This window comes from Dunckerocampus dactyliophorus, chromosome 3 (genome assembly GCF_027744805.1).
Source record: "Dunckerocampus dactyliophorus isolate RoL2022-P2 chromosome 3, RoL_Ddac_1.1, whole genome shotgun sequence".
Lineage (NCBI taxonomy): Eukaryota > Metazoa > Chordata > Actinopteri > Syngnathiformes > Syngnathidae > Dunckerocampus > Dunckerocampus dactyliophorus.
In genome coordinates this window covers 29,771,559-29,785,798 of record NC_072821.1, presented here as the reverse complement: position 1 = coordinate 29,785,798, position 14,240 = coordinate 29,771,559, and the positions used below count along the sequence as shown (strand labels likewise).

Genomic DNA, 14,240 nt, shown 5'->3' with positions numbered 1-14,240 from the left:
CATGGGGACCATAATCATAACATTTCTTCAAGGTTGGCAGGTCTGTTAGTGTCTTTATTCATGCTTGAATAATCCTGGTGCCAGCAACTCATACAAAGGTTTGTACAAATAGCTCTCAATAGTATTTCAAATTCAACAGCAGCACTGTACAAGTGTAATCCCACTTGCATTGTGTAGGTATTTTACTTTTCATTTTAACATTAGGCCACGGCATAATCAAATCATTTGAAACAATAAATCAGATGTCCCGACAGAACAAAGAAAATCAGCAGGTTTTATTAAGTTTATAGATTGTACCAAGTGGAGCCTAATGTCATCAAGGCCAACAGGATCATAAACTCTCAAAAACAGAGCACACATTTTTCACTCGTCTAGTAGTCTTTCATAAATAAGCTCTGCTATGCTTTTATACAGTGTTATTAAACATGTACACTTAACCCACCAGATTGGTGCGTTTCTACAAAATAATCATTTCTAACAAAAACTGTTCATTTATGTTCAAAGAAATATATAGTTTTTTTTTTTTTTTTTTTGCAATCAACATATCACCAAAACAGTCTTTTCTCAATAACAAAATATTGCCATGGCTGAGATGAAAGAAACTCTCATCCGACACCACACAAAATGAAATTATGCTTAAAAAAACTTGAGGTGTTGGGATTCCCAGCTTCTGTCTGTTTTGAGATGATTATAAACACAGTGCATACTTTTACTCAGCATAAGGATTGTGTGCGAGCTTTTACATAAAGCAAGACAAGTGCACCAACATTCATTATTCAATCAAACACGTTTCCATGGCATTAGCTATGAGAGGTGATGAGATTTCCGTGATGGATATGGTGTTAGGAATGGATTTCCATTCCAGCATCTTTGTCCAAACAAACCCACGCTGGATGGACATTTTGCTTCTTTTCTGATATGTTGGGGACCAAACCACTAACTATGTTTGGTTCATATTGACTTGGTCCGTTTTGGGCTTAACCCATGACTTGATTAACCAAAATAACAAGCTTCAGATTAATCGACTGAGAAAATAATCTTTAGTTGCAGCCCTACTCTCGTCATCATCACGTGTTTGCATCACGCAAACAAGATGCGCAGACGGTCTGCTTTGGAGTGCTGGGTTTTCACAACATAAGGACATCTGCACATAACTTCATAGAGGACTTTGCAGAAAAACTGTTGACACTACTAGGGGTGTCACAAGATCTCGCAAAATTAAAATATGACAAGGTTTCTTGTCTTGTGGACACTTGATAATTTTGCCAGCCTCAATATATTGCCATGTGCATGTGTGTCTGTTTTCCTCTTTTCTCACAAACAGGCAGGAAGAGAGTTCGCTCTGCATTGGTTTCAGCACCTTGGTGCATTTGTTCCATAGAACAACAGCCTGAACAGAGTGAGCCCTTTTGGGCAGTCATACAGTCTTTTTGTTTTGGTGGGTGGAGGCGGGGCTACTAGCATACACACAGAGTGCAGAAGAGTGTACCTTAGGAAATTATACTAGTAGACTGCAATACATTGTTTTTTTTCCATTGTACTCTTCTTAAAAGTTAAAATCTCATCTCGTCCTCGTAGACCCATCTCGTGTATCGTCTCGTCTCGTGACACCCCTATTCGCTACACATCTTGAAGTAAAGCCTGGAGCTCTGCCAGCCAACAATATGTCAGTCAGCGACTGACAAAGATGTAGTACACCAGGGGTGTCCAAAGTGTGGCTCGGGGGCCATTTGTGGCCAATGGCTGGTTTTTTTTTTTGTTTTTTTTTTTCACCTGCAGCAGAACAGCAAAAATGTCAAAATCAGCAGTAATTTTCAAAGAATAAAGTCAAAATGTTGTCACAAGTCGAAATTTCAGGTGAATACAGTAGTAATATGAAGAAAAATAATCTTATTACCATAAAGCTTAAATATAAAAGATTAAAAAAATAATAATATTATAATATCTAAATATAATAAATATTTAAATACAATAATTACAATAATTAAATAATAACGTTGTAATTTTTAAAAAATTAGGTTGCGGAAAAAGTTATAATATTACGGGAACTCAGTCAAAATATTACCAAAAGAATATTTACAAGAAGAAAGTTGAAATAGTTGAAATTATTACAAAAAAATGGACAAAACAGCTGTAATTTTATGAGAATAAAGTCAAAACATGAAGAGAAAAAAGTTGTAATCAAATGAGGGAAAAAAGTCGCAGTTTCACAAGAATAAACTTGGAATATTATAGGGAAAATGTAATTTTAGCTGGATTTCACCTATATCACAAAGCGGGAATGCTTTTTTTTTCTTGAACTATATATAACTTCTTTGCATATCTACATGGGTTGCTTTACAAAATTCCACTTGGCCTTTGCATCCTTTCATTTTTCACTGTGTGTCCCTCACTGGAAAACGCTTGGACACCCCTGAACTACACAATCGCTCTTCTTGGAGACAAACTCAGCTCATTAGCAATAAATCTTTCAATACAGTGCAACCCCTGACTTATTTCGTGAACAAATAGTATCATATGGGAACTTTAAGGCTTGATATGACATTTAGCAATACAAGTGATTGACATTGTGGAGCCCTCACCAAACAAGTCAACAGAAAATACAATAGCCTTTCATCATCCCAGTCAGAATCACCAACTTCCTTTAGTCCACAGCTCATACCTGTTGACCTTTTCACAGGGCACCGGTGAAGCACATTAGAAGGAGCACATGGATTGTGAGCAAGTAGGCCAAAAAGAAGTAACGAGAGCGTACACGGCCAGTCAGCAGCCGGGAAAGGTAGAGGCTCCTTCCTCTGACCCAACGTCGACATGCCATCATCCCACCTTTCACCTGGAAGCACAATGACACACAGGAAGACACACAAACATGACTAGTCCACTCATTATTGACTTTTCAAGTGTGGCAATGTGCCTCCCTTCAGACATGGTGAAACCTCTGCCACTCTAGAGACACTTTTAATTCAATCCTAGAATACAGCCCAGGGGTGTTCAAAGTGCAGCTTGGGGTCATTTGCAGCACGCGACTGTTTTTTTTATTGGCCCGTGGCACATTAAAAAAATATGATTTCACACAAAAAAAAATAGCAGAAAAAATTGAAAAATCTGCAGTAATTTTACAAGAATAAAGTCAAAATATTAACAGAAAAACATTATAATCTAACCTACGAGAAAAAATGGCAATTTTACGAGAATAACGCTGTAATATTATGAGGAAAAATAATTTTAGTAGCATGAAGTTGAAATATTAAAAGGGATAGTTTGGTTTTTTTGACATGAAGTTGTATGACATCCCCATCAGCAGTGTAGTCCATCAACAGCAACTCAACTCCCACTTGGTTTCCTAACTCCAATTCTATATTCGAAATATATTCGTATTGAAACATAAGAACATAATGATGTTCTTATGTTTCAAGTACATGGGCCAGACGTGGCCATCAAAGAGGCCGGGGGGGGTCTGGTACCGTGTAGTTCCCCGGACTGGTCGCCAGCCAATCGCAAGGCACAAACAGACAAACAAACACTCGCACTCACATTCATATCTATGGACAGTTTAGAGTCGCCAATTAACCTAACATGCATGTTTTTTGGAATGTTGGAATGTGGGAGGAAACCGGAGTACCTGGAGAAAACCCACTGTACTGTACACAGAGATGCCCAACGGAGATTCGAACCCAGATCTTCCCGATCTCCTGACTGTGTGGCCAACATGCTAACCACTCGTCCAACTTCTTAGCATATCTTTACAAAATATCAAAGAGGCCCTTGCATCCTTACATTTTTCACTACAGTATGTGGCCCTCATTGGTTTGTCCATCCCTAGTATAGCCTGCAAACTCATAAACCAAAAAATGGTCCTACCCTTCGTGTTATCAGAGGCTGGTTTGGGTTGAGACTGACAGCTTCCCACTCGTCCTCTGCTTCCATCTCGATACTGAAGTCCCTCTGATGATCTCTGGAGAGACTTGAACAAACATTTCCATTTGAACACATCTTCATAGGGAGTGTGTGAACAACACAGACACACATCACTTCACATTTTGTGCATCACCTCTTTGTGCTGACTTCAGCAAGATGCAAAGCCTCTTCAGCAGCCTCTCTTCTGGATCGTTCGTCAGCCAGACTCTGTTCCACCTCCAGAAGTCTAAAAATATATTCGTATGAAATATAGTTTACAATGTAAGTACAGACTGTGTATGTTACTGACAAAGAATTGTAGTGTCAATACAGCTCATTCTGAACTAAACATTGTCAGTTTGTTTTATTAACTGCAAAATAAGTCAAGAAAGTTGTAAGTGCCAGCATTTTGATAAAGAAAGTGAGAACCACTAATGAATTCAAGAAATAGCTCAGCTCGCTGCCACATTGTGTCTTTGTCAACATGTCTTCAATGAAGGTAAAAGCAACATTCAATCATTTATCCCTTTGATTCATCATTTGTATGCATTTAGAATTGTTGTATGCATGTGAAACTATACTTGTGAAACTATAAAAAAGTGTTTTGTGTTAACATTTTTTAGACTTGGGCCTAAGTGTTTGCAAAGAACAACAGAGTCAACCGCTGTTGACATCATAGACGGGCAAGACAGCTGACTTCCGCTTCCTGTTTACATATATTAGCAAGCTGCTAACAAGAACGTTTTGTGATAAAATTACATTAAGAACACAGTTGGACTCAAGCAGTGTATTGTGTATTAATAACGTGACAAGACGTGCACCATATTGTACGCCAACAAGAACATATGTACGCAAACCGAGGCAAAATTTTGGCTAAAATATTCAACACTAACCGGGACGTACGCTAACCAAGGAAACATGTGAGACATGTTGAATTTTTACCAAATGACCTTTACCAATGAATGTTGCTGTATGTCACTGGCTCAAAATTAAAAAAAAAATTCTACCAAAAAAACCTCACAATGTGCTAGCATATGTTACCATAAGTGGTTTCAAAGAACAGAGTGAACAAAAAAATCTCCATATTTTTCACATTTACATGCATGCATGCACATACACAAAGCAGTCCCAGGGAAATGGCCGACAATTTGCAGTCATGCAACATGGTGGTAGCCCCCACGACCACATGAGGTGCCCGCGAGCATGGTTTCATTGAAGTACTCAGTTAATAATGTTAGCGCTCTCTAGGCAGCTGCATAATCGTCCCTTTCAATGACTGGCGGCTCTCACCTTTCTCTGAGCAGACTGTCTTCAGTTCTTTGAGAATGAACTATGTTATTGCTCCTCTCGTGAGGGGCTCCGGGAGCAACCTCTGCATTTCCTGACCCCTAGAAGAAAGCATATTTACTGGTGTCAAAACAACACATTAAGTATTGAAACGAAAGATGGACAAACATGCCTATGGACACTGGTGAGTGCAAGAACTGTTGAAGGCGACATAAAAGTATCTTGCAGGTTATCCACAGATTGAAACAGTTTCTAGGTGCCTTGTCTGTGATATGCTTTAGTCAAATGAGTCCAAGGATCAAATATCTTCTAAATATGTTTTTGAACATTAGAGCCCTCTCGAGATGAAATAACACTCCTACAGTTATCTTAACACTGCTATTACCCAATATACAGTAGTAGACATAATAAGCGAAAATAAGCAGTTTAAATGCTCGTGTGTGTTGCAATAAATGTGTTCCAGACGTGTGGAGGACAAGAAGTCATGTCGAGGGTTCAGAGCTGAGTTTTAGCTTGGAGTGGTTTATGGCCACAACAGTAGCCTGTGTTATTATTATGATTAATATGTTATTATTATTATTGCTATTGTTAGATCATTCAAACCTGCAATAAAAGCTTGTTGTTCTGGCGATGAAGTCTGGTGCTTGTGTGTCTCACGGAACATTTCAATAACATTACTCACACCTGACCAGTGTAGAATACTACATATCATCACAACATCTTTAAATAAGTCTTCTGAATGCCTTATCTTTTACTTCATTTAGATATTTTTATGCTTAAAAATGCTTCATTTATGCAAAAAATATGTAACATTTGCTTAAATGTTTTTGACTAATGATAGGCCTTATTAAACCACAAAACAGCATGATTTATAAATCAATATATTTTTGAAAAAGCGGTATAGAGTGAAGGTGCGAAATTCTAAGGTCGAACTGGCGAGGGATTACTGTATTACTCTTATTGATTGAGCTATTTCCAAAACACATCCATGGCATCTCTGTTTCCATTGAGTACATTTTTTTCAAACCACGATGTGGTGAGGGATGACTGTACCACATATTTGACTACCTAAGGTACCAATATCTACCTAGTTTTTCAGTCTGGTTACTATCGGTTACGTAGGCTCCAGTAAACCTTATGGTACAATAGTTTCGGGATGGATCCCAATTCACAACAGTGGATGAAACTAAACAGCTCACTTGGAGATACATTTTCTGACATAAACAGCTCGCAAAAAAATTACTTGGTGATGGACCATCACATTGATCTGTGGGGCAGGCAATGAAAATATTATCCATCCATCCAATCATTTTCTATGCCGCTTATCCTCTGAAAATATCAGTTTTCCATAATATGTCCATTTTAAAGTATTGTAAGACACATAAAGCAACACTGCAATCACTCTCACATTATGTACGCCCAATGCTTCACTGGCTCCACTATAGCGACAATTCCACCTCCAAGAAATGCACCATAAATGTTTACATGAACAGAAATCACACCTTCGGAACACTTACCTGCCCCTGGCCTTGGATTTGGGTTTCCAGCAAATGGCAACGATTTTGGCTGTCCCTCAGGTTTTGGGAGACAACTCTCAGCTGGGCTGCCACAGCGCCTTTCTCCTCCATAGACTGCTGCAGCTGTGGGAGTGGACCAGAATTTTTTTTTGGCCTTTTTTCCACATTACATAGAGTGGACTCTTGAGCCTCCCTTTTGCATCCTGGAACCAGGAACATTACCCAGGAACGGTTGTGTTTAGACCGTGGGAACTTTGGCCAAAATGAGTACTTTCTAAGTACACAGGAACCTTTGGGCCTGAACATACAGTATCTAATTGAATATGAAATATTTAATTCTGTTTTGGTGACAGATGACTGATTGATTCTAGGAAAATCCCTTATACAGTGTTGTGAAATAGTGTTCCTCAATTCTTATTTTTTTACATGTTTGTCACACTTAAATGTTTCAGATCATCAAAAAAAAAAACATTTAAAAAATGTATACATTAGTCAATGACAACACAACTGAACATCAATTGCAGTTTTTAAATTAAACTTCCTATTATTAAGAGAAAAAAATACAATCCTACATGGCTCTTTGTGAAAAACTGATTGATTTTGGGAAAATACTCTGTGGGCTGACAAAACCTGAACTTTTTGGAAGGTGTGTGTCCCATTACATCTTGCGTAAAGGTAACGGCGCATTTCAGAAAAAGGACATCATACCAACAGTAAAATATGGTGGTGGTAGTGTGATGGTCTGGGGCTGTTTTTGCTGCTTCAGGGCCTGGAAAACTTGCTGTGGTAAATGGAAACATGAATTCTGCTGTCCACCAAAAAAATCCTGAAGGAGAACATCCAGTGATCTCTTTGTGACCTCAAGCTGAAACAGACTTGGGTTCAGCAGCATGATCCACAACACACTAGCAAGTCCACCTCTGAATGGCTGAAGAAAAACAAAATGAAGACTTTGGAGTGGCCTAGTCAAAGTCCTGACCTGAATCCTATTGAGATGCTGTGGCATGACCCAAAAAGGTGGTTCATGCTCGAAAAGCCTCCAATGTGCCTAAATTACAACAATTCTGCAAAGATGAGTGGGCCAAAATTCCTCCACAGCGCTGTAAGAGACTCATTGCAAGTTATCACAAATGCTTGATTGCAGTTGTTGCTGCTAAGGCTGGCCCAACCAGTTATTAGGTTTAGGGGGCAATCACTTTTTCAACACAGGGCCAATAAAAAAAAGTTTAATTTAAAAACTGCATATTGTGTTCAGTTGTGTTGTCATTGACTACTTAAATGTGTTTGATGAGCTGGAACAAGTGTGACAAACATGAAAACAAAAAAAGGGAATCAGGAAAGGGGCAAACACCTTTTCACACCACTGTATACTGTCATTTAATGTTTCATTGTGCTGTTTCCCTACCTAAGTGTAGAGCCGTTGAATTGTTTAGAATTTTAAAATGTGCAGTGAGCATTGCATAATGTTTCAAATTACAAGTAGTCTAAGATATGTTTAAGCATCTTGAAAGTTTTTTTCAGACAGCTTTTTCCTCATGTTATGTGGTCTTTAATATGAAAGGCAGAATGATTCTTGTAAAACATTATCATTTGTGTTCCATGTGAAGAAATAAAAATTGGCCCATTGCAATAAAAATGTCATTAGTTTAGTTGCATTTAATGAATTTCAGGCTGAAGGTTGGGCCTCACATGTACACCTCACCAAATCTGGCCCAAATCTGACAGTCCTGGTTTAATGTTTTGTACAATGACCATCTTCGTGAAGCCGATAATGTGATTGTACAAAATATGATGTGGCATGTAAAGTACGTAAGTATTTCTTCAGACCCAAACCTTGTTGAGCATCCATCACAGAGTGCTGCCCTGAAGGAAACACTGACAGTACACTCTACTGTCCATACAATTTATATATTTTAAATTATAAGAAATGGACATCCTCAGCTCATTACATACCTTAGAATTGAGTTGCTGGAAGTACTGATCTCGTTTTTGAATTTCATAGAGGCAGAGTTGCAGCTCTTTGTGAAGGTGGACTCTTTCTGCCTCAAGTTGTCTCACTGCCTCATCCGTTCCACTGTGGCTTGTAATGTTCACCGTTTCCTATTGCCACACACATATGCAAACACTGATAAATGGCTGACCATACTTGCCAAAAAGTAGATACAGTAGTACCTCGCATAACATAAACCTCCTTTTACATAAATTCCACTGAACATAAAGAACTTATGTAAAGTTTTTGCTTAAGAAATTCCATATAACATAAAGCGTCAAGTCAGTGCAAGTCTTTTTTTTTTTTTCCAATCAACTTTATTAATGCCTCAAGTTGGTGCAAGTTCAGACTAACACTTTCTGACGCATCACACTCTCATTGGCTGATTTTCGGGGCACCGCCTCCGCTCTCATCTCATTGGCTGATTATCGGTGCACCGCCTACACTCTCATCTCATTGGCTGATTATCGGGGCACCGCCTACGCTCTCATCTCATTGGCTGAGTTATACAGCACATACGTGAGTTTGTGTGAGAGACAGGCTCGTCCCTTCAAACTCCTTCCTCTTTGTAGTCGCCCTGAAACTAACTTAAACAATTAAGTTAAGTTAAAAATTAAAATTTTGCACACAGCATTATCGTGTAGTGCGTGTGCGTTTGGCAGTGAGACCAGCTGAGTCTTAGACTCTTTGAGTCGCGTTTCGACTCAGGCTAGTCCTCCTTCCTGCCTCCACTTGCGCTCCTGATCAAGACATCTCGTGAACGGTAGGATTGTTTTTGTTTTTCAGTTTTATTCATTTACAGTAATCTTATTTATTACCTTACTTTATATTGGAATGTTACTGTACTATGTTTATGCTAATGTTTTCTTATATTTTCCCACCATATTTGGTGGACTTTGAATATTTTGAAGTGCCAAAGGGGTGAGTTTGGGAAGATCTTGGAACGGATTAGGCTATTTACATGTATTTTACGCTTCGTATAACATAAAATCCCTATAACATAAAGGTTCTCGGAACGGATTATTTACGTTGTAGGGGCGTCTACTGTATTTAAAGAGATATTTATTACAGTAATCCCTCGTTTATCGCATTTAATTGGTTCCAGACTCGACTGTGATTAGTGAATTTCTGCAAGGTATTTATAAATCAAATATCTTTGTGGTTAGAGCATGGAAAACTTGTTTACAACCTTCTAAATTCAGTTTTTAACATTATTATTTTGGTCTGTCATTGACACGCAAACATAGGTTTTTGCCCTCGAAAAAATTGAGCTTTCGAAAAACTCCGACCAGGGTGAAGATTTTGGAAAACTCTGGCTTCAGCATGTGCGTATGAACGGTGAATGGCGCTTCTGGCTTATTTCCGACAGATGAACTAACAGTGATGTGCCGCTATTGTGCCGTAGCAATCAAGTCTGGTGCTTGTGTCTCACCCAATATTACAGTAACATTACTGACAACTAGTGACCAGCGCAGAATACCACATATCGTCACAACATCTTTGAATACATCTTCTGAATACCCTATCGTATTTTACTTCATTTAGCCATTTTTATGCATAAAAATGCTTCATTTAGGCAAAAAATATGTAACATTTGCTTAAATATGTATGTTTTCACGAACAGCCATATTTAACCAGGAAAACAGCATGATTTATTGATATACTTGTGACAAACTGTGATAAGAGTGAAGGCGTGTGTGAAGCATGTATTAATTAATTTAAATTCCATTGTTTTCTATTAGGAAAATTATTCATATAAATTCTGTACCACCTTGCGTCCTGTGTTTAAGCTTGTATAGTAATGCTACATTTAGACAACATGCCATTCTGCAGAGTCATATAGTAGGATGTTGCAATGTCCAAACTCTGCAAACGAAACAGAGCAACAACAGAAATGATCCAAAACCAAAACACACATGCATCATCTTTCAATTTATGTAGACCACGCTAACATGCAAAATAAAGATGTTTTTGTGATGTTTGGATTTTGGAGTGTTTGTGAAAACACCTCTCATGAGTGTGGTAGAGAATGAGAGACGTGCTTTTGAGTTGGAAATATATACAGTATATAGTGTTGGCATTGCACTGCTGTCAAGTTCAGACCAGAAAGAGCATATGCACACAAGTTAATTAATTAAAAAATTTTAATGTATTGTTAGATATTATCATTATTCTTTTAGATTGAGGCGACTAGCTTAGTGTAATGTAGTCTAACAGCTTCCCATAGGAATGCTTGCTTTTATGACACCAGCACTCACACAGCACAACTACAACTGGGCAAATCTCACAGATAACACATGGAAAAGTAATGAGAGGAAAAGATAGTCCACTAAATTATCTATCTATCTATCTATGGCACTATCAGCATAGTTAGAACCAGTTTGAGTCCGTCTCTCACACACAAGCTTTCGAGAAGGGTGCAGCAACTGCCTAATAAGACTTTCATTCTGGGCTCTTTGTCGATTTTCCTCATTGATGACAGAGTCCAGTGCTGTAACCAAATACGTTGCTGTTATTTCTTAATACAATTTGTAAACCTTTTAAATTGTGTGATCATTGACTACTTGCTACCAATAGCAATGTGGCCCAAAGAACCAAAATGAAAAGTACCTATAATGATATAATCCGTGTGGATGAAAGGCTACTACACTTAAAGTAGTTTATCGTTTACCTCCTGCGTTTTGACCTTAAAACGTTTCCGTGTGGATAGGCTATTAGTTGTCACCGTTAACATGTTATTTTCGACAGCCCTAGTTATTATTCACATCACAGTTACAGAGGAGCTGAGATGACAAGAGTGGGCCACATGGTGCCAAGAAACCCAAACAATGCCACAGCAAACTATATCTCCAACACTTTTACATGTTTATAGATTATTACAGTTTACAGCTAATTAAAGCCCCAAATTCAGTTTCTCATAAAATGTGAAAATGTGTCAAAAAGTTGAATATGGTCAACTACTGCTTCACACTGTAGGTAAAATAACAAAAGTACCGTAAGTAAGGTTAGTGTGAAATTGACTTATTGAAAGATTTATGGAGAGTCGGTCTACTTTTTGTGGGGAATTTTGTTTTTGAGATGGTACAGTATATAGGTTAAAATCGGTTAACGGTGGTTTCAAGGAAACATTAAGATGCGTTATCCTTTATACTTCATATTTAGTCGAATAAACTGTTGTGAAATTTAGTTGACTAAAAATAGACTAAAACAATTTTGATTATTAAAACTAAAAGACATTTTCATCAAAAGACAATAACGACAACTAAATTAAAAACAACTGTCAACTTGACACTGATGACAGAAATACTGCAAGTTCACAAAACAAAACAGAAGTTAGACAGGCCACCATGGGTGCCAGACCTGAGGAATATCCATCTTTAAAGACTTAAGTTTTGGATCATTTCTGTGATATTGTGCAAGTATACAAACTTACCTTGATTTGTTGCGTGTCTCTTTCAAACCTGCAAGTAATAAAGACCATTCAGTATCTTAAATAACCAATTAAATTAATCTGCTGCTAATACTGTGATTGTGCAATGAACAGCTGCCATACAAGCCAGGGACTTTTAACGTACAGTGGAACCTCTGTTAGTGTACGTTAGTGTGCTTTCCGGTTAACGTCAAACATTTAGGCCAAATTTTGCCTCGTTTGTTGTACATTTTCCAGGTAGCGTATATATCTTGTCGTGTAGCAATAGCTGTAATAGTATCAAAAATAGACTTCAAGAATTTAATGCTTATCAATATAGCATTTCAGTAATCCCTCATTTATTGATGATGTATTACTTTGGTTTTGGTTTGGTTTAATTTTATTTGAACATGAATGCAGGTTACAATGGAATACATCTCATGAATCATTTCACAGTTCCACATGTCCAAAAGCAGTAGGAAGAAGCAAAGCTTATTTAATCCTACTCCCCATCCTTTCCACATCTTGTGCAGTACATACTGTATTATTCAATTCCTGTATTCCATGTAATATTATGCCATATAATGATCAGTGTAAGAATGAATAAATAATAAAAAATAAAAACAAACATGACAGAACATAAATATAATAATACATAAATTAGAAGAAGACAAATATAATAAAACAAGTTCAAGACTCTTCTGCCTTATATTTAGCAAACATCAGCTGCTTGTATTGTTTTTTGAATTCGCTCATCTTGGGAAATTGTTCATTGTTCCTTGCTCAATCCATTCAATAATTTAATTCCGCATACTGAAATGCTGTGGGTTTTCAGCGTTGTTCTAGCATATAAGTGTTTTAAGTTAAATTTTTCTCTAAGATCATATTTATCCTCTGTTATAGAGAAATACTGTATGACGCTTTTGGGAAACAAGTTATTGTTAACTTTATGCATTACTTTGGCAGTTTGAAAATGTACTAAATCAGCAAATTTTAATATCTGTGATTTTAAAAGAAAGGGTTTGTATGTTTTCTATACGCGTCATTATGAATTATTCTCACCGACCTTTTCTGCAGTACAATGAGTGAGTGAAGATTGCTTTTATAATTATAACCCCATATCTCCACACAATAAGTTAGATATGGTAATACCAAAGAACAGTAAACAGTGTGGAGTGATTTTTAATCAAGAACAAATTTTGCTTTATTCAATATTGAAGTATTTCTCACCACATTTTGTTGTATATTTTTTATATGAGATTACCAACTCATTTTTTCGTCTATTATGATCCCCAGAAATGTATTTTCTTTCACTCTTTCAATATCCACTCCGTTTATTTGTATTTGTCGTACTTAGTTAGTTGTACTTAAATTCAAGGATAATCTGTTTTTGATCCTTGACCTTTTAAATTAGTTCTTGTGTGCTTTCCCCAGAACAAAAGGCAGTGGTATCATCCGCAAATAATACCAACTTTACGTCCTTTGTCACTTTACAAATGTCGTTGATATACAAATTGAACAGTTTTGGTCCCAATATTGACCCCTGGGGTACCCCACATGTGATATTTAAACTCCCAGATGTGTGTTCTCCTAGCTTTACAAATTGCTTCCTGTTTGCTAGGTAACTTTTAACCCAATTCTAAACTAATCCTCTGATTCTGTACCTTTCTAATTTTGTTGTTAAAATATTGGGATTATTTGTATCGAAGGCTTTTGAATTTTAGTTCATTTTGTCATTTTTATACTTGAAAATCCATAATTTGGGCAAAAAAATATGTCAAATTTGCTTAATTATGCATATTTTTGACTAATAGGCTATACACAAAAAAAGCATGATTGGATTATTATATTTTTGAAAAATCTGTGATAAGAGTGAAGCTACAAAATTCTAAGGTCGAAATGGCGAGGGATTAGTGTATTACTGTTATTGATTGAGCTATTTCCAAAACACATGCATGGCATTTCTGTTTACATTAATTTCTTCATATATAGTTTTACCTTTTATTTGTGTTTTTTTCCTGGGAACTACTGTCTTCTTTCCTGGGTGACAGTGCAGGTAGCTGCTCATTCATCTGCAAGACAAGAAAGAGCAGACAGATTGTCAGTAAAATGATTACTAGATAGCTACTATATTTATCCT

The 14,240-nt window shown here is 37.1% G+C and overlaps 1 protein-coding gene across 4 annotated transcripts in view; it reads right to left on the bottom strand.

Annotated features, from left to right (window-relative positions):
- Positions 1 to 255: 255 nt before the first annotated feature.
- si:ch211-220f16.2 (golgin subfamily B member 1) overlaps positions 256 to 14,240 on the bottom strand; it is a 72,997-nt gene continuing 59,012 nt past the window's right edge. For 3 of the 4 annotated variants that reach the window (XM_054770122.1, XM_054770125.1, XM_054770124.1), the window contains exons 22-29: positions 14,099 to 14,172; positions 12,125 to 12,152; positions 8,655 to 8,801; positions 6,702 to 6,824; positions 5,188 to 5,285; positions 4,052 to 4,144; positions 3,862 to 3,964; positions 256 to 2,833 (exon numbers count right to left, since the gene is read on the bottom strand). In XM_054770122.1, coding sequence (XP_054626097.1) covers positions 2,675 to 2,833; positions 3,862 to 3,964; positions 4,052 to 4,144; positions 5,188 to 5,285; positions 6,702 to 6,824; positions 8,655 to 8,801; positions 12,125 to 12,152; positions 14,099 to 14,172 — 825 coding nt within the window. In that variant the 3' untranslated portion in view covers positions 256 to 2,674. The remainder of the gene's footprint in view (positions 2,834 to 3,861; positions 3,965 to 4,051; positions 4,145 to 5,187; positions 5,286 to 6,701; positions 6,825 to 8,654; positions 8,802 to 12,124; positions 12,153 to 14,098; positions 14,173 to 14,240) is intronic. The other variant, XM_054770123.1, reaches the window with a different exon arrangement.